General features: G+C 44.1%; 1 protein-coding gene across 2 annotated transcripts in view; it reads left to right on the top strand.

Moving 5' to 3' along the window:
• Positions 1 to 18080, top strand: part of GADL1 (glutamate decarboxylase like 1) — a 426922-nt gene that overhangs the window by 101219 nt on the left and 307623 nt on the right. For both annotated transcript variants that reach the window (XM_082257434.1, XM_082257433.1), the window contains exon 2: positions 6052 to 6224. In XM_082257434.1, coding sequence (XP_082113560.1) covers positions 6052 to 6224 — 173 coding nt within the window. The remainder of the gene's footprint in view (positions 1 to 6051; positions 6225 to 18080) is intronic.

The raw sequence follows: 18080 nt of genomic DNA, 5'->3' as shown, positions 1-18080 counted from the left end.
GTGTAGACTTGTGTCTAAACTGCTCTAAAAAGTGATCAGCATTCAGATCACATTTCAGAGGCATTTGTCAGGTGTTTGAGATGTGTACTCACTTTCTGCTTTAACCCCTTAATTTCTGCACCAAAGTGCTGCAGCCATCATCATTGCAATTAAATGGATCAGTAAGCTCATCGAATGCCACTGGAGTGATGGCTTTTTCCATGGGTGCAAAGCAAAGCATTGTGACAGTGGCACATAAACAACCCCCATTTACTGCCTTTGCAAGACAAAGCAGTTGGAGGAGCGAAAAACATTGCCCACCTACTTCTTTTTAACGTCCCCCAATCGCAAGTCTTTTTTTGTTAAAAAATGATTTTAATTGAGAATAAACATAAATCACAAGTAACCCAAAGTGTTGTTATTACACAATCAATTACAAAAGAAAACATAAAGCTTCCATAAAAAAATAAAGAAAAAAAAAACATCCATTCAGTCCAATCGCAAGTCTAAACAAGCTCTTAGAGAAATATTAGAAGTTGTAGCATAAAGTATGCCTTCCTATATTTATTTTTTAAAAGTTGTGTTCCAATAATATAATGTTCCATACCACATCCCCATCACCAAAACTATTTGCAGTAGTGGGACTTTGCCTTCCCATGCCTTGGTTATAAAACATCCAAGGATTGTACTTTGATACAAAAGAACATTATTTGACCCACCTATGACATCTTTAAAGTTTCAGTATTGTTCTTGGAAATAGTCTCTTCTTATATTATATAATGTTTCTGGCTTTACCACTTGACCTCTGGAAGAATTGCCCTCCTCCTCTATTTTGTGATATGGGATTGTGTTATTTTACCTGACAATTGTACATTCATGCAATGCTGTCCCCAAATAAAATGTATGTCATTTTTTCCCCACAAATAAAGCTTTCTTTTGCACTACAAACAAAAAAAAAAAACAGACAATTTTGAAAAAGAAAAAAACACACAATACTTTTTACTTTCTGCTATTAAACAAATCCAATAATAAAAAAAAAAAAATTACATTTCTTCATAAATGTAGCCCAATATATATTCTGCTACATGTTTTTGGTTAAAAAAAAACCCCAATAAGCATATATTCATTGGTTTATGAGAACGTTATAGCATCACCAAACTATAGGATATATTTATGGAACTTTTATTTATTGTGTTATACTAGTAATGGCGGCTATCAGTGACTTATAGGTTGACTGCGATATTGTAGAAGACAATCGGACATTAACTGACACTTTTGACACTTTGCGGGAACCAATGGCACTAATACAGTGATCAGTGCTTAAAATATGCACTGTCACTGTACTCATGACACTGGCTGGAAAGGGGTTAAACATTGACAGAGATCAAAGGGTTAACTGTGACGAAGTCCTGCTGTACATAACGCCGCGTATGGGAGGTGGAGTCGCATCTGTCTGACGTCACCCGCTGCTGCTGTCTCGAGCGTGTGTGGCTGGCTGCCGCTGTGTAGAGCCCACAACGCTGATGCTTCATACTGAACGATCGATGTGCCTGTTTTATGTCGCCTAATTGTAAGTGCAATCTTATCTATTAAAGCTCAGACTTGATTACAGTCTACACTTAGAAGTCCCGCTTTTCTTTTTTGCATACACTCCACGGAGCTTCTATTCCAGTGAATACTACTGCCTGGTGCTTCTGGAATAAGTTTCTCTGCCTGGTCCATAGCTGTTAAGTGGTATATGCCTGAAAACCTGGAGCCTGCTGATTGATGTGGATTGCTTTACTGCGATTTTTGGCCTTCTGGTAAAACAGGGGTCAAAATATGAGGTGGGGGGATATGTGTGCTTTCTTGTGGAGGGAGATCACTGTTTGGAGTCGCTGTCCCCTACATCTTTTTCCAGCACCAAGTGGACCTAAGGACTTTTTTTTTGGGACTTTTTCTCCATTTACATTTATTACTTTTGTACTGTATATGATATCATGTAGGATTTGCGTTGCACCATTTTGTTTGTTAACTGTGTGCCTAGCCAGTGTTTATGTGTACTGTATTCACTGCTTTTACTAGGGAAAGAGATGGATTCGAGTTCCTACTCTGCAGGAACACAGAATCCATCCCCTCCCCCCTGTCAGAATGGGGACCTGCCTTGTTTACATAGCATTTTGGGATGTAATTTTTGGTATGTCCATGCAGTGTGTTGGAAATATCTTATAAATTGATAACTTTGTTTAAAAAATACTTTCTTTTCTTTCCACGTATTCTAAAAACTTGTGGAAAAAACTGAAATGTTCAAAAGACTCATTATGCTTCGTAGAATATAGGTTGGGTGTTTTCTTTCCAAAATGTGGTAATTTTGTGGTTGTTTCCATTGTCCTGGGGCTCCAAGGCCTTCAATAGTTTGATAGGTAGTCAGGAAATGGGATGTGTACTTTATGTCCCTAGAACTTCTGAAGGCACTGCTTGGATTTTGGGCCTCTGTATGTGGCTAGGCTGTAAAAAAAGTCTCACACTCGTGGTATCGCCATACTGAGGCCGACTAGCAGAATGTATTTTGGGGTGTATTTTGCTACGTACATGCTTTGTTTTAGAAATAGCCTATAAATTAAAAAAAGCTTGTGTAAAAAAAAAAAATATATATATATATATATATATTAATACAAATTTTCTTTCCACATTTTCCAAAAAATTTAGAAAAAAATTTTTATCATGTCATTTTGTGTGTAATTCCACTGTCCTGGTGGTTCAAAAGTGTGAAAGGTAGTCAGGAAAATAGATGTCTAATTTATGCTCCTAGAGCGCATAAAGGAGCTGCTTTGCTGTTGGGCCTTTCTATGTGGCCAGGCTGTGAAAAAGGCTCACACATGTGGTTTTGCCATACTCAGGAGGAGTAGCAAAATGTATTTTGGGGTGTAATTCTTGTTATGTGAATGCTATGTTTTAGTAATATCTTATAAATTGACAATTTGTGTAAAAAATAATTTTTCATTTTCTTTCCACATTTTCCAAAAGTTTGTGGGAAAAAAATGACATGTTCAAAAAACTCATTATGCCTCATAGAGAGAAATACATTGTTAATATGACAGTTTTGTGAAAAAAAAAAAATCTATTTAATTTTCCAAAGAATTGTGGAAAAAAAATTACAACATAAGCATGTCTCTTACTAAAATACTAGGGATGAGCCGAATTACCCCTTGTTTGGGTCGCACCAGAACTTTTGAACATTGCAAAAGTTCGGAACCAAATAATGAATCCCATTGAAAACTATGGGACTCAAAATGTAAAAATCAAAAGTGCTCATTTTGAAGGCTTACAGTGGGTACGGAAAGTATTCAGACCCCCTTCAATTTTTCACTCTTTGTTATATTGCAGCCATTTGCTAAAATCATTTAAGTTCATTCTTCTTCCTCATGAATGTACACACAGCACCCCATACTGACAGAAAAACACAGAATTGTTGACATTGTTGCAGATTTATTAAAAAGGAAAAACTGAAATATCACATTGGGGGGTATTTGTACTGTCCTGGCATTTTAAGACCTTAATAAATGAGATAGCAGTCAGTACATCAGGATTTATCAATTTTCAATGATACATACCATAGCTTGTATAACTTTTGCCAAGACTAAATATTATACACTAATTTGGGTTATTTTTACCAAAGAAATGTAGAAGTATACATTTTGGCCTAAATTTATGAAGAAAAACTACTTATTTGCAAAAATGTATAATAGAAACTAGGAAAAAGACCATTTCTTAAAAACTTTTTTGTATTTTTTTACTTATATTGCAAAAAGTAAAAACCCAGTGGTGATTAAATACCACCAAAAGAAAGCGCTTTCTGTCTCAAAAAATTAGTTTGGGTACAGTGTTACATGACTAAGTAATTTTCATTCAAAGAATGAGAGAGCTGAAATTGGCCTGTGCAGGAAGGGGGTAAAAGTACCCCGTATTGAAGTGGTTAAAGTATATTTATATGTAACACCCTACAAGGTAGGTGCTAGGTAAAGTATAGTGGGCATTGTCTGCTTAACAGCAGGACCATGATTTTCAGCTGGGCTGTCATATCTCCCAGGTGTGGCTGTTGAGACTGGGGAGTCTCCCCACTGTGCTCTATGAGAGGGTTCTCATTGGACAGTGGAGGAAACCCGGCCAATGGCACACTCAGGCTTGTATCTACCCCAGAAAGGCAGATTCTGCCACACAGCATTCTGGGAGTGGCATAAGTTTGAGGGGAGCACATGACGCAGCATCTTTGGTGGGAAGCAGAGTCCCAGGAGGGAGAGTACGGCTGTCTCTCCTCCTGTCAGAGGAATTGGGTGTCCCAGGCAGCTTGCCTAGTGAGAGGGAACAGGAGGCTGAGCTGCAGAGAGGATCCGGTGTTCGAGGACCAGCGGGGCTGAGAGGGGTTCAGTTTCAGGGAATCATTCCCAGTTCGTGAGTACTGCAAACTGCCCCCTGGGGGTCTGCCTAGAGAGAGAGGGGACCACTACGGTGAAGGTCGTGGGGATACAGGAGCTAGCTAGCCAGTGCAGGAGCAAGAGTAAAGGGGGTGCCAGTGTTGACCCTGAAGAGAAGCAGAGAGGGTACCAGAGTGTGGACCGTGAAGTGTAGAGGGGGTGCCTAGTTAGAGGACCCTGAAGTGTAGAGGGGGTGCCTAGTGAGAGGACCCTGAAGTGTAGAGGGGGTGCCTAGTGAGAGGACCCTGAAGTGTAGAGGGGGTGCCTAGTGAGAGGACCCTGAAGTGTAGAGGGGGTTCCTAGTGAGAGGACCCTGAAGTACAGAGGGGGCGCCAGCGGTTGGGCCCTGAAGTGTTAAAGTGTACAGCGTGCAATGTGCAGTGTACAGTGTTGAGAGTTGCAGCAGCAGAAGCAGTATACAGAGGCTACCTCAGTCGGCAAGGACTGGAGGGAGCAGTGTTTGGGACTTTTGAGTTAACCAGAGTGTCAGAAGTCAAGTTCAAGTACAGTTTAGCAAGTCAGTGTTTTTCAAGCACCAGCAAGCGTTGGTCGGCATCCAGCCGGCGTCAAGACAGCGCTGAAAGGCATTTTTCTTCAAAGTGTCATATTTGTACCTAGTTGATCCAGAGGAATATCCCACTAATTCCCTTCTCCCATCCCCAATATCAAATAAACAAAACAAACCAAAGATGCCGGACTGGTCTTTGACTCCAATCTCACACTTGGGTATTCAGCTTAAAGGGGCTGCTGGCGTTTCCGGTAACAATGGCAGACCCTCATCAGGCCCAATGCCTGGAAATGCTGCTACATATACATAACAATTATTTTGGCATGCAAATTAGTCATAAAGTCATTAATAAGTTTACCAATGCAGATAAATAAAACCTGGGCATCTAGCTATCAGAGAACTCTGGTCATGAAGGAGTTAAACAACCAAAATGAGTAGTATTCTGAACCAATTCACAGCCTGAACTCAATAGCTCAATTAGGTCCTCTCTATATAGCAGGCACAAAAGGAAGCAAACAGTAAACAAAAGGGGATAGCTGTAGATGGAGGTTACTAAAAGGTTAAAAATTAGTAAAGCATAATGAATAATCTGATTTTTTTCTAAGGATTCAATAGAGCTAATTTTAATTGAATCTAGACGCAACATAAAAGCCATTAAAATCTGAAGTGCAAAATATAAGACACATTCATTATTACATAAAAAAAAATAAAAATGAATTAAATAAAAGCAATATAGACTATTTTAATAAAACCATATTATCCCAAAACACTATTCAACACATATTTGTATTATGTAATTTTTATCAGAAATCACAATACATTATTCATAATATTAAAACTATAACTTGCTTAAGCTAATAATTGCTACATTATCATAACTGGCCTCATCACATTGTGTTTATTGATGCTAATGAATATCTTATAGCCTTGATGTTCAGAAATTAGCACAATAAATTTTTTGTGAACGGATATGCTTTAGACAAAATGGCACCCCAAATGAGCAATAAAACATATTAAATCCTCATTACAATATCAACAATAGTTTATTAACGACAGTATACAATTTACTAAAAGAATTGTACTTCTAATTGAACATATTTTGTTTTTCAGCTGATCCTAGCCCTGGGGAATCGAGGAGTATGAAGAAGAATGCAGTGCTTGTGGATGGCGTCATCTTAAATGGACCAATAATTGATAGCAATTCTGGAGAAAAATTTGTTGAAGAGGTTTATAGACTACTAATGAACGAAGTCATATATAAGGCAACTGATGTAACAGAAAAGGTATATCTACTATTAATTCCTGTTTGATTGTTGTGCATATATACAGTATACAGTATACTGTATACAGTATATACAGTTTATATACTTTTATTACAGGTACTTATATACTTTCACATATACAGTATTTTGCACATTAACATCAGTCCCCACCCTCAAAGAGCTTACATTCTAAGGTCCCTAACTCAGCTACATACACATACAATTTTTGACAGGATCTATTTAAACCACCAGCATGTCTTTGGATTGTGGGAGAAAACCGGAGTACTCGCAGGAAACCTACGCAATCACAGGGAGAACATGCAAACTCCAGGCAGGTAGTGTAGTGGTTGGGATTCCAACCGGCAACCCCTAATGCTGCTGCGCAGTCGTGTTGGAACAGGAAGGGGCTATCCCCAAACTGCTCCCACAAAGTTGGGTGCATGAAGTTGTCCAAAATGTCTTGGTATGCCTGAAGCCTTAAGAGTTCTCTTCACTGGAACTAAGGGGCCAAGCCCAACCCCTGAAAAACAGTCCCACACCATAATCCCCCCTCCACCAAATAATTTGGACCAGTGCACAAAGCGAGGTCCATAAAGACATAGATGAGCGAGTTTGGGTTGGAGGAACTTCACTGGCCTGCACAGAGTCCTGACCTCAACTCGATAGAACAGCCTTGGGATGACCTAGAGCGGAGACTGCTAGCCCAACCTTCTAGTCCACATCAGTGCTTGACCTCATAAATTCTCCTCTGGAAGAATGGTTACAAAGAGGGAAAACCCCCAATGGGACTTTTTAGATGTTTTGTTTTTATTCTCTGATGAGTCCAAGCATTGCTCAAAATATTTGTTTAGAGCATGACAATGTTTTCTAAAGCTAGGCTGTTTGATATAAAATGACAATGTATTAAAGAGTCTTTAACCACTTTACCACCGGAGGATTTTGCTGTCTTACGTCCAGGCCACTTTTTGCGATTCGGCGCTGTGCAACTTTAACTGACAATTGCGCAGTCGTGCGACGCCATACCCAAACGAAATTTACGTCCTTTTTTTCCCACAAACAGAGCTTTCTTTTGGTGGTATTTGATCAGCAGTGCGCTTTTTACTTTTTGCGCTATAAACAGAAAAAGAGCGTTTATTTTGAAAAAATAACAATATTTTTAACATTTTTTTATATGAAATTCCCCCCTAAAAATGTAAAAATCTAATTTTTTTAAAATTTTTGGCCAATTTGTTTTCTGCTACCTATGTTTGGTAAAAAAAATCATGATAAGCGTATTTTGATTGGTTTGCGCAAAAGTTATTGCGTTTACTAACTACGGGAAAGATTTCTGTCATTTTTGGTGTTTTTTTTTTTAAACGCGTAATGGCGGTGATCTGCGATTTTTTTTGCGGGACTGCGACATTGCGGCGGACAGATCAGACCCTTGACTGACATTTTTGACACCTTTGGGGGTACCAGTGACATTACTGCAGTACTCAGTGCTATAAATATGCACTGTAACTGTAAAAATGACACTGGCAGTGAAGGGGTTAATTTTATTGGAGAGGGAGGGGTTAATGTATGCCTGGTGCTTACTGACGTGTGGGGGGGAAGGTGACTGAGTGACAGAAGGACAGATCGGATGTTCAGCTATGCTGAACACTCCGATCTGTCAGTCCCTGTCACTTAGGAGATCCGCCCGCTCTGTTTACACAGGCGGGCGGATCTCCTCACTCGATTCCCCGATGATCGGGGCAGAGCAGTGGCGATCGCCGCCGCTCCTCCCCTGGCCCGACTCCCGCTGTGAATGAAAACTGCGGGAGCGCGCCTCCGGCGGTGTGCGAGCGCCGCCTACAGGGGGAGGAGTCCAGCGACGTAGGTCTACGTCGCTGGACGGGAACGAGCCACTTTGCCGCAGTACGCTCCATGTGAGCGGTGGGCAAGTGGTTAAGATTTGTAGAATAAGTTAGTCAATAGTCTGCAATCCAGATAAAGTTTATTCATTACAGTAGTCATCCGAAAACAGCTAACACAAGGGGCCCCTTCATCAGGGCTCAACAAAACTAAAGATCTGGTAATGTTTTTTTTTTCTTTTTGTTCACTAGGTGGCTTTCCTTCTTTCTTTTTTACCAACTTCTCACCACGCAACTCCTTGCTCGGTGGCAATGACTGACACCACGCGGTGGTGCGCTGATGCCACTTCTGGTCGCTGTACGGTCCCGCTCTGCGGCATTTCATCATTACGACTTTGCCTGAGGGTGAAATCGCCACCCAGCAAGGAGCAGCTTGATGAGAAGTTCTACATGCATACACTGTGAGGATGATAGTTAACGAAGGATCACTGACGTTCTTATATTGATCCTAATCTATTTAATGAGTTTGTAAGTGTCATTTTAAAGGGGATGGTAAATTATTAAACTTTGCATGTGAACGAGATTACGCTATGTGGAGCTGTTTTTCTAGTGGTTCAGTGGCCCTTGGAGTAACCACAGAGTGTGGACTGCCATCTCACTCTTGATCTTAAAGGGACATGTTAATTAACCAGTTCTGGACCGGAAGATTTTCCCCCTTAATGACCAGGTCCTATTTATGTGATTCGGCACTGCGTTACTTTAATGGACAATTGCGCAGTCGTGCGACACTGTACTGAAATAAAATTGATGTCCTTTTTTCCCCCACAAATAGAGCTTTCATTTGGTGGTATTTGATTACCTGGGCAATTTTTCTTTTTTGCGCTATAAACAAAAAAAAGAGCGACAATTCTGAAAAAAAAAAACAATATTTTTCTATTTCTAACATTACCAAAAAAAAAAAGTAAAAATCCATTTTTTTCATCCTTTTAGGCAAATTTGTATAACAGTATAATAAGCGTATTTTGATTGGTTTGCGCAAAAGTTATCGCGTCTACAAACTAGGGAAAAGATTTATGTCATATTTATTTATTTTTTTACTAGTAATGTTGGCAATGTGCGATTTTTAGCCAGACTGCGACATTACAGATCGGACCCCTAACTGACCTATTTGACTCTTTTGGGGGGACCAGTGACATTACTACAGTAATCAGTGATAAAAATATGCACTGTTACCGTAATAATGACACTGGCAGGGAAGGGGTTAACCTAGTGGGTGATCAAAGGGTTAAAAGTAAGCCTAGGGGAGTGTCTACTAACTGTGGGGGAAGAGGCTTGGGAAATGACCATAGAGCCCTGTGATCCTATATAGAAGAATCACAGGCACTCTGTGATCATTTCTGAGAGACGAACGGTCGGCTGTGTTTACAACAGCTGACCATTTATCTCTCAGCGGGGTGCGATCGCTGGTGGCCGGCGGCAACCGGTCCCGCCAACCCCATGCATTGGGATCCCCACTGCCCAGTGTGCTTGCCCCCCAGCATTATGCGTGTGACTGACATACTACTTCGTCGGTTCGCTCAGCCGAGCCAGCCTGCCGCAGTAAAACTGCGGCGGCCCGTCGGCAAGGGGTTATGGTGGATTTGGACCATCATTTTAACATCTAGAACAACTGGGGTTTGGAATTTTTCCATAGTTTGGCTATGTTATGCCTGGCTGCCAGTAGAATGTGAGTAATTGCTTTCCTGTGATTCACAGGTGTGCATTCTATATTATATTTAAGAGGGCTATTGCAGGTGATTGTATTATGTTTGTCCCAGTGATCTTTGATAGGGGTGTAAAAACTTACTGCCAGTAGAACGTATAAACTAGGGCATCCCCAGGGGGTATGGAATTGGGAGCCTAATACTCTGGTATTTCTCCAGCAATTGGGGGATGTCTGCTTTTCGAATTTAGCTATTTTATCTGGGGTTAAACTGTATCCCCTTTGGACAATATTTTGCATAAGTTCCCACATTGTGGTGCATTTTGTGGCATCATATGTGGACTGGAGAGCTTTTGCAATTGCTTTCCTGTATATGGTCTGCCTAGGTCTTGTTCTCATTGGTTGAAGGCCAATGTGTGCTGGAATTGTGTCTTTTCTTGTAGTGTATTGTAAAATAAGGGGATTCTCTTACTCCCGGAGGAGTGAGGTGAATAGTATGATAATGCCTTTATGGAGACCGAGAGTTGCGGGTTATTTTTAATACAGTGAGCGATTTTTAGATAGTGATAAAGGGATTCTGGACCAAGTTTTAGGTCTGTTTTGAGGCAAAGGTTTTACCTGTCCATTCTGGACTAGATCAGTTAAGAGTAAGGAATCATAATTGGGCCATTTATGTACTGGAAAGTCAGGAATAAGAAAGGCGAGAACAGATATGGGTAATTTGATGGGTGTTGTAGGGGTGCTATTCCAAGTGGTGGAAGTGAGTTTACACCAAGCTCTAACTGTTGCTAAGATAGTCGATGGGAGGTGGTTCGGGAGATTTGTTTTTGGGTTTAGGCTGCAGAGCAAGTTTTTTTAGGTTTCTGTCTGGGAGGGTATGCATTTCTAGGACGCCCCATCTGGTGGAGGTCATTGGAAGGAACCACTCCTTTAACTGAGCTAGAATGCTTGCTATGTGTTAATCAGCAATATTTATTAGGCCCAAACCTCCTATTGATTGGGTTTGACAAGCCTGATTCTAGACACTTGTGTTTTTTTCCCTGCCCAAATGTAGTTTTGAAGTAATGTTTGGAGGGAATTAGTGTAATGTTTAAGTAGCGGAAAAGGTTGGGTATGGAAAAGATATAGAAGTTGTGGAAGGATAATCATCCTAAATGCCCCCAGATGGCCAGCCCATGAGAATTCATGTTTTTTCTAATTAATGGAGGGACTGGAGGAATTTTTGTTGATATCGGATAAAATTCCTAGATAATCTATACCTGTTGCTGCCCACTGAAATGGGAGTTGCGAGTGGTGCCATCAACCCCCAGGTCTAGGATATATGATTTAGTGGTGTTGATTTTATTTTAGGAAATAGCTCCAAAATAGAGAAATAAGGATTGTGCTGCCGGTATCGACGAATGTGGCTCAGTCGGCATTAAAATGATGTCATCAGCAAATAGGCTGGTCCTGTGATTGTAGTTGCCAACTTGGAAACCTGAAATTAGTTTGGAGCTTCGAATATATTCTGCTAGTGGTTCAATGGATACATTAAAGATGAGGGGTGATATGGGACACCCTTGGCGTGTGCCATTCGATATGTGGAAGGAAGAAGAGAGCATTTCTGCCACATACACTCGGGCAGAAGGGGCATAGTATAGTGTCATAATTGCAGATAATATTAAGTCTCTGAAGCCGAATTTAATAAGTACCTCTTTCATATATCCCCAGTGCACTCTGTCAAACACCTTCTCTGCATCTAGAGATAGAAGCAGAGAAGGCTTTCTGTCAGTGCTGACTGAATGGATAAGGTTCAGGAGTCTTCTTGTGGCATCAGAGGATTGCCTACCTCGAACGCAGCCTGTTTGATCAGGGTTGATGAGAATGGGGAGTCGTTTTGGTATTCTAGTGGCTAATACTTTGGCATAAAGTTTTAGGTCTACATTGAGAAGGGATATAGGTCTAAAGTTTTGGTTGGAATTTGGACTCTTACCTTGTTTAGGTAAGGCGACTACTACTGCAGACAACATTTGACAAGGGAACTTGGAGAAGGAAGCAGTGACATTGAAGAGGTTTTGAAGATGGGGGGTACGTACTGAGCTGAACTGTTTATAGTATTCTCCCGGTAGGTCGTCAGGACCAGGAGATTTACCAGTGGGGAGCGATTGAATCACCTGGGTGATTTCTTGATTTGAAAAGGGGGAATTCAGATCCTTTAATTGGACTTCACTGAGGGTAGTGAGATGTATATTAGATAAAAAATGCTGGATTAGATCTGGGGTGGGTTGGGGAGTAGTTTGGTCATTTTTGAGGTTGTATAGGGATTCATAATATGAACGGAAGACGTTAGCTATGTCTTGTGGCTTGATTCATTTTTCTTTAGTAAAGGGATGGAAGGATTTAGGCTTTGACTACAGAGGTAGAATAGAATTTGGCCTTGATAGGCTTTTTCAAAAGAGTCCAAGAGGAGGGCTTTTGGCGGAGGGCTAGTAGTTTGATTTTTAATGAAAAAGGAAGGTAGGGAAATGGCGCTGCCTAGTAAGAGAGAATGTTTGTATAGTGTTAATAAAATGCTGGTGTGCTGAGAAGGGAATATAGTGCACTGTAAATCCAATAAGAAAGAACACTGTGAGTGCAAGTGTGTATTGTGATTAGGGTTGAGCGGACACCTAGATGTCCGTGTTCGACGGGTTCGGCCGAACTTTAAAAAAAAGTCCGGGTCCGTGTCCCGGACTTTTACCGAACTTTTCCCGGACACCAAACCCCATTGAAGTCAATAGGGACCCGAACTTTAAGGCACTAAAATGGCTCTAAAACACCAATGGAAAGGGCTAGAGTGCTGCAAATGGCAGCAAAACATAGTTAAGAGCATGGCAAGTGCTCTGCAAACAAATGTGGATAGGGAAATAACTTAAAACAACAAAAAAAAAACAGAAAAATAAAACAATGTTCTTCATCTCTGAAGGACGAGGCCCATATGGAGTAGGAGGGAGGTTGAGGTGGTGGTGGATGTGGCGGTGTCATAGGCGTGCGCACAGGGTGTGCCTGGTGTACCTGGGCACACCCTAATCACCTAGGGCACATAGCATTATCGCTCTGTTTGCTAGTGAGGAGATGGGAAAGATCTCCCTCGCACCTGCTCTGCTCTATTTCTCTTTGCCAGCAGGGAGAGTAATGTATCGGGGCCATGTACATGTAGGCAAACACATGCATGTGTATTTCAACTTTGGGGTGCACACCCTAATGCAATAGGCTGCGCACACCTATGGGCGGTGTAGGTGGAAGCGGCGGTGGAGGAGGACCAGGGCCGGATTAAGAGCATCATGGTCTTGGTGCTGAGGATTTTGAAGGGCCTTAAGGGCCGTGCCTTGGCATGCACCCAGAGGAGGAAAGGTGCAGCCATGCATGCCTAATTCAACATGGGATGCTGTCTCTGAAGCCCATAAACACAACTGTCCCTCCTTGTCCGGCCTTCGCGCTGTGTGGGGAGGTTCTGAGGGTGCTGCCTGGAGAAGCGAGCATAGAAGCCAGACTTCTGTGTTTACAAGTGACAGAAGAGCGGTCACAGTGAATATGGCCAACCCGGGGCCTATATAAAAGGTAGGGGCCTGCATGGAGCTGCAGCTCCAATAGCCCCTACGTTAATCTGGCCCTGAGGAGGAGGACGAGGTAGCCAACACTGCTTCTTTTCACAAATTTTAAATGAGGGTACACCCCAAAAGAGTGAGAAAGAGCAAAAATGGAACAATGGCTGGGTAAGGTCGGTATCCATTGCTATTCTGCACAAGGTACGGAAAAGTCCCTGGTTCATTTTAATGAACGTGAGCTTGTCCACATTGTCTCTGGACAGGTGGCTGCGCTTGTCTGTTATAACACCCCCAGCCGTGCTAAATACCCGTTCAGATAATACACTGGCTGCAGGGCACGCCAGCACCTCCAAGGCGTAAAGGGCAAGCTCAGGCCATGTGCCCAATTTGGAGACCCAGAAGTTGAAGGGGGCAGACCCCTCATTCACTACATGTAGGCGTGTGCACACATACTGCTCCACCATGTTGGTAAAATGCTGCCTCCTGCTAAGACATTCCATCTGAGCTGCTGGTGCTGCTGTTTGTTGTGGCGTGCTGACAAAGCTTTTCCACATTTCGGCCATGGTAACCCTGCCTTCTGAGGTGCTGGCGGTGCCCTGTTTGAGTTGGCGACCTCCTCCTCTGCCTTGTGCTTCCACTGTGGCCCCGCTGTCAGATGGGAATGCCAGCAGCATCGCGTCTACCAGCGTGCGCTTGTACTCGCGCATCTTGCGATCGCGCTCCAGTGAGTGAATTAAGGACGGTACGTTGTCCTTGTAACGGGGATCCAGCAGCGTGGCCACCCAGTAATCAGCACAAGTTAGAATGTGGGCAACTCGGCGGTCGTTGTGGAGACACTGCAGCATGTAATCGCTCATGTGTGCCAGGCTGCCCAGAGGCGACGAAAGGCTGTCCTCTGTGGGAGGTGTATCGTCCGTGTCCTCTGTATCCCCCCAGCCACGCACCAGTGATGGCCATGAGCTGGCCTGGGTGCCACCCTGCTGTGAACATGGTTCCATCTCCTCCTCCAGCTCCTCCTCCTCCTCATCCTCCTCATCCTCCAGAACTGTGCCCCTGCTGGACAATTGTGTCCCTGGCGTTTGTGTGTGCAGGAACCCACCCTCGGAGCCCCTTGCGAATGACTGCCCTGAAAGCCTTTGAAATGTTACCTCTTCATCCTCCTCCTCCTCCTCATCCTGTGCCACATCCTCTTCCATCATCGCCCGAATTGTTTTTTCAAGGAGGCATAGAAGTGGGATAGTTAAGCTGAGAACGGCGTCATTGCCACTGGCCATGTTGGTGGAGTACTCAAAACAGCGCAACAAGGCACACAGGTCTCGCATGGAGGCCCAGTTATTGGTGGTGAAGTGGTGCTGTTCCGCAGAGCGACTCACGCGTGCGTGCTGCAGCTGAAACTCCACTATGGCCTGCTGCTGCTCGCACAGTCTTTGCAGCATGTGCAAGGTGGAGTTCCACCTTGTGGGCACGTCACATATGAGGCGGTGAGCGGGAAGGCCGAAGTTACGCTGCAGCCCTGCCAGGCGAGCAGCAGCAGGGTGAGAACGCCGAAAGTGCGCACAGACGGCCCGCACTTTCTGCAGCAGCTCTGACATATCGGGGTAGTTTTTAAGGAACCTCTGCACCACCAAATTCAGCACATGCGCCAGGCAAGGGATGTGCGTCAAACCGGCTAGGCCCAGAGCTGCTATGAGATTTCGCCCGTTATCGCACACCACCAGACCGGGCTTGAGGCTCGCTGGCAGCAACCACTCATTTGTCTGCTGTTCCATGCTCCTCCACAACACCTGCGCGGTGTGTGGTTTGTCCCCCAAACAGGCAAGTTGTAAAACTGCCTGCTGTCGTTTAGCCCTGGCCGTGCTGAAGTTGGTGGTGAAGGTATTACGCTGTCCGGATGAGGAGGCGGTAGAGGATGAGGTAGCGGAGTAGGATGAGTTAGGAACAGGAGGCAAACTGAAGCGCCCTGCAATCCTCGGTGGTGGAAGGACATGTGCCAAATTGCTATCCGCCTCAGGCCCATCCGCCACTGCAATTACCCAGTGTGCCGTTAGGGAGATATAACGCCCCTGACTGTGCTTACTGGTCCACGTATCGGTAGTTAGGTGGACCTTGGCACAGAGGGCGTTGCGCAGTGCACACCTGATTTTTTCCCCCACTTGGTTGTGCAGGGAAGGGATGGCTTGCCTGGAAAAGTAGTGGCGGCTGGGCACGACGTACTGTGGGACAGCCACCGACATAAGCTTTTTAATACTGGGCGTCTCCACCAGACGGAATGACAGCATTTCAAAGGCCAATAATTGTGAAATGCTGGCATTCAGGGCCAGGGATCGCGGGTGGGTAGGGGGGTACTTCCTCTTCCTCTCAAGTGTTTGGGAGATGGAAAGCTGAACGCTTCCACGGGACATTGTGGAGATGGTTGTTGGTGACCCAGGTGGTGGTGTTGCTGACAGATCGTCTGTTTGCGGGGTGGCAGGTGCGGGTATGACTACAGAGGTGGCTGGAGCGGCCGAGACTGCAGCAGAAGAGAAAGCAGGATGAGCCAGAGACGTTTCTTGGTTTTGAAGGTGTGTACTCCACTGCAGCTCGTGCTTTGCACTTAGATGCCTGATCATGCAGGTTGTGCTCAGGTTGAGAAGGTTTATGCCTCGCTTCAGGCTCTGATTGCACAGGGTGCAAACCACTCGTGTCCTGTCATCAGCACATTTTCTAAAGAACTTCCACGCTAGAGAACTCTTTTGAGCTGACTTTGGTGCGCTCGTTCCCTTGCTGCGTTGGGCAGTAGCAGGCGTAGTGTCTAGGGCACGGCCGCTCCGCTTCTGCACCCTGCTCCCTCTTCTGCTGTGCTGGTGGCTCTGTGCGACCACCGCCTCTTCCTCCAAACTACTCAGGTCACCTGCATGACCTTCATTCCATGTGGGGTCGAGGACCTCATCGTCCTCCACATCATCTTCCACCCAGTCTTCACCCCTGCCCTCCCTGTCGGTCTCCACAATGCTGAACGCCGCAGCAGTTGGCACCTGCGTTTCGTCATCATCGGAGACGTGCTGTGATGGTCCTTCCATGTACTCATCTTGAGAAATAAGTGGTTGGGCATCGCTGCACTCAATCTCTTCCACTTCTGGGGCAGGGCTAGGTGGATGGCCCTGGGAAACCCTGCTGACAGAGACCTCAAAAAGAATAAGAGACTGCTCTATGGCTTGGGGCTCAGACTGCTTGCCTGATTTGCAAGGGGGTGAGGTGAAAGACGGTTGGACATTGGCTGCAGGTGCCAACTCTGACCTTTCTGCAGTAGACTGGGTGGGAGACAATGTGAAGGAACTGGAGGCACTGTCAGCAGCAAACCAATCTACTATCGCCTCTCTGTGTTCTGGCCTCATCACTTCTAGAGGCGTATGATGCCCTACCAAATACTGATGCAGGTTCTGTCGCCTACTCACACTTGAGGAAGGTGTTTCACATGTGCGTGTAGCTGGCACAGATCGACCACGTCCTCTCCTTGCAACAGGAGCTCTAGCAGCAGCACCACCACGACCCAGGCCACGGCCCCTATTTGACGCTCTCCTCATATTTCTGAAATTTAAGATCTTGCCCTAGAAAGGTCTTTATTGAATAGCGGAACAAAAGAACAACAGTATCGCACGGATGTATCTCACAGTCAAATATGCAAACTATGCCGCAATTTAATGTTTTTTACACCAAAAGGGTGTGTATTGAATAGCGGAATAGGATAAAAAACTGTGTATCTCACATGTACAAACACAGACTAGGCCCGATTAAATTTTTTCCTACCCTAAAGGGAGGATGAGGAAGAGGAGTATGGAACAGGCAGCACCCTCAAATCTTCAGAAGTATGAGATGAACCCCAAAAACTTGGAAAGGTGGATCTCACACGTACCGACACAGACTATTCCGCAATTTAATTGAGCCACAAAGGTTTTTATTGAATAGCGGAATAGGAAATATGATCAAAAAAAAGTGTATGTTTTTCACACGTACAGAAGCACACTAGGCCCCAATTACTATTGTTTGTACACCTAAAAGGATGGATGAGGAGGAGGAGGAGTATAGAACAGGCAGCACCCTCAAAGCTTCAGAAGTATGAGATGAACCCCAAAAACTTGGAAAGGTGGATCTCACACGTACCAACACAGACTATTCCGCAATTTAATTGAGCCCCAAAGGTTTTTATTGAATAACGGAATAGGAAATATGATCAAAAAAAGTGTATGTTTTTCACACGTACAGAAGCACACTAGGCCCCAATTACTATTGTTTGTACACCTAAAAGGATGGATGAGGAGGAGGAGGAGGAGTATAGAACAGGCAGCACCCTCAAAGCTTCAGAAGTATGAGATTGTGTTCACTGTACCCCACAAAGATTGTGTTCACTGTACCCCACAAAGATTGTGTTCACTGCACCCCAAAAGGATTGTCTTCTCTGCACCCCACAAAGATTGTGTTCACTGTACCCCACAAAGGTTTTGTTCACTGTACCCCACAAAGATTGTGTTCACTGCACTCCAAAAGGATTGTCTTCACTGCACCCCACAAAGATTGTGTTCACTGTACCCCACAAAGGTTTTGTTCACTGCACCCCACAAAGATTGTGTTCACTGTACCCCACAAAGGTTTTGTTCACTGCACCCCACAAAGATTGTGTTCACTGTACCCCCCAAAGATTTTGTTCACTGCACCCCACAAGGATTGTTTGTCTTCACTGCACCCCACAAGGATTGTCTTCACTGCACCCCACAAGGATTGTCTTCACTGCACCCCACAA

This window comes from Pelophylax lessonae, assembly GCF_965119305.1.
Source record: "Pelophylax lessonae genome assembly, chromosome: 5".
Lineage (NCBI taxonomy): Eukaryota > Metazoa > Chordata > Amphibia > Anura > Ranidae > Pelophylax > Pelophylax lessonae.
Note: the sequence above shows the minus strand (reverse complement) of the source record. Positions and strands in the feature narration are given on the sequence as shown.